This window comes from Merops nubicus, unplaced genomic scaffold, assembly GCF_000691845.1.
Source record: "Merops nubicus isolate BGI_N331 unplaced genomic scaffold, ASM69184v1 scaffold34470, whole genome shotgun sequence".
NCBI lineage: Eukaryota > Metazoa > Chordata > Aves > Coraciiformes > Meropidae > Merops > Merops nubicus.
The window spans coordinates 2,207-4,164 of NW_008581430.1; the positions used below are offsets into that span (position 1 = coordinate 2,207).

Consider the following 1,958-nt stretch of genomic DNA (forward strand, 5'->3'; position numbering starts at 1 on the left):
TCCCATTCCTGTTCCCTCTTCGGGAGGGGTGATCCAGTGCAGGAGACACCATCCCAGGATAGAAATACCTTTGTTTTCTAGGAAGCTTCACAATAAGATGCCAGTCTGGCTCCCCTCCTGCCCCAGGGCAGCTGCTTCCCATCCCCGCTCCCCACTCCTCTCCCAGACATCCTCACCACTGACCTTCGTTCAGCGCCTGGTGGATGAAGTCGGCGGCAGGGTAGAAGTAGGGGCTCATGTCGAAGGAGGGCGAGTCGTGGGCCTCGATGCCCAGGTAGCGGATGCCCGTGCCCTCGTAGTACTCGGCGCCGCCCCTCCACCTGCTGTGCGAGGCGTTGAGGACGTGGGTGATGCGCAGCTGAGCCAGCTCCCGGCGGTTGGCCGCTATATCTCTGCGGGGCGTGAGAGAGCAGGGCTGTCACTTTAGGCTAGTTAAGAGTTTCCACTGGCAGGGCTGTCCCGGACTAACTTTTATGCCTGAGAAAGCTGGACACGAAGGAAAAATGCCCAACTCTTAAGACTGTTGAATTTTAAGTCAATCTTATAGTCTCCATCTCCATGGACGCTCCACATCCACCTACCCCACCACAGCAGTGCTCTGAACTCTGCCCAGCCATGTTTATGTCCTTCCTCTTCCTTCGTTCCAAGGTACCACCCATCACGTCCTACTCTCCCTCACATTTCCCAGCCTCCCCCTCCCGGATTTCCCCGTTTCACAAAAACAGCCCTTGAACCCCTCCCAGACTCCCATCCCTTTCTGATACATACTGATCGCCCAGGTAGAGTCCTGGCCAGACCTCATCAGCATGGTTACAGGCTGTCTTTCCTGTGTACAGCAGCCTCTCCAGCTCAAAGACGCTGAGGATGGGGTGGTGGTTGCGCTCCTCCCGAGAGCTCCTGCTGGGTGACCTGGTGCCATTCCTGGAGAAGCGGGACAGGAACGCCATGGGAGCTGCCGAGACCCACCAGGCATACCTGTGGGGTCCTGAGGGCCGGGCAGCGGCCTGGAGGTCGCCTCTGCTGCTGCTGCCACCCACGGTCCTGCCACAGAAGCAGTGGAGATGCCATGAGAAGAACTGGGGACCTCTCACTCCATCCCTTTTGTAGAAATACTGACCCCAGGCAGCCAGTTCTCACCTTCCTGAAGAAAGGGCTGTGTCAAGTCAGCTCTCCAGTGGTTCCCAGCGTGAGACAGTATCACACACACTCCCTTCCAAGAAGCAGTACTGCTGGGGAGAAGTTTATGATGCCAGGGCTGGAGAGGGAAGCCAAAGAAGCAGCCAGATTGCTGAGTCTCCACAGGCTGAGGTTTTGCTCCAGCCCCACGACTTTGGGTTGAAGCCACATTGGCAAGAGATGTTCTACACAGGACCACCTTCCTTCTGAGCTGGCTCTGGGGCTTTGCCTGCCAGCGGGACAGCGCCAGCTCGAGAACTGATGCTGCCAACCTGCCTTCGGAAGCAAGGAAAGGCGGCCAGGTCTGGGCAAGACACCAGGACTGGGGAGGAAAAATCCCCAAACAGGTGGAGGATTCCATATGGCACCACGCAGAGTCTGGCCAGGACCCAGCCTCCTATGGACCAGGCACAAAAGCCTGTGGGAAGGGAGAGGCAGGGTTAACCCCTCCGAGCACAGCGGTTCTGCCGCTGCATTTGAACATCTGCGATGGGTTTGAGGTGGGAAGAGTTAATTTCAGGGGATGAAAAAGCTCATTTTAGAGCAGGGATCCTCTAGGACGAAGCTCTGCTCTTAAAGCTTTAAGTCATGCTGGTATTTGTCACACATCTGCATGAAACCTCCCTGGACAGCCTTACCCACACGGAGCAGGCAGATGTTTGTCAGAACTGCCTTTTTTTGCTCATTTGCCCCACTGACAGAGCCCCCCCGACAAGAGAATACAATTCTCTTTCCCATCAGCACTGCTGCTGCCCTGAGCTGCCCTGGAAGGTGTCCAAAGA

At 56.6% G+C, this 1,958-nt stretch overlaps 1 protein-coding gene across 1 annotated transcript in view; it reads right to left on the reverse strand.

The window, feature by feature from the left end:
* DUSP26 (dual specificity phosphatase 26 (putative)) overlaps positions 1 to 1,037 on the reverse strand; it is a 2,080-nt gene extending 1,043 nt beyond the window's left edge. The window contains exons 1-2 of the mRNA XM_008949972.1: positions 769 to 1,037; positions 184 to 392 (exon numbers count right to left, since the gene is read on the reverse strand). Coding sequence (XP_008948220.1) covers positions 184 to 392; positions 769 to 947 — 388 coding nt within the window. The 5' untranslated portion in view covers positions 948 to 1,037. The remainder of the gene's footprint in view (positions 1 to 183; positions 393 to 768) is intronic.
* Positions 1,038 to 1,958: the final 921 nt, after the last annotated feature.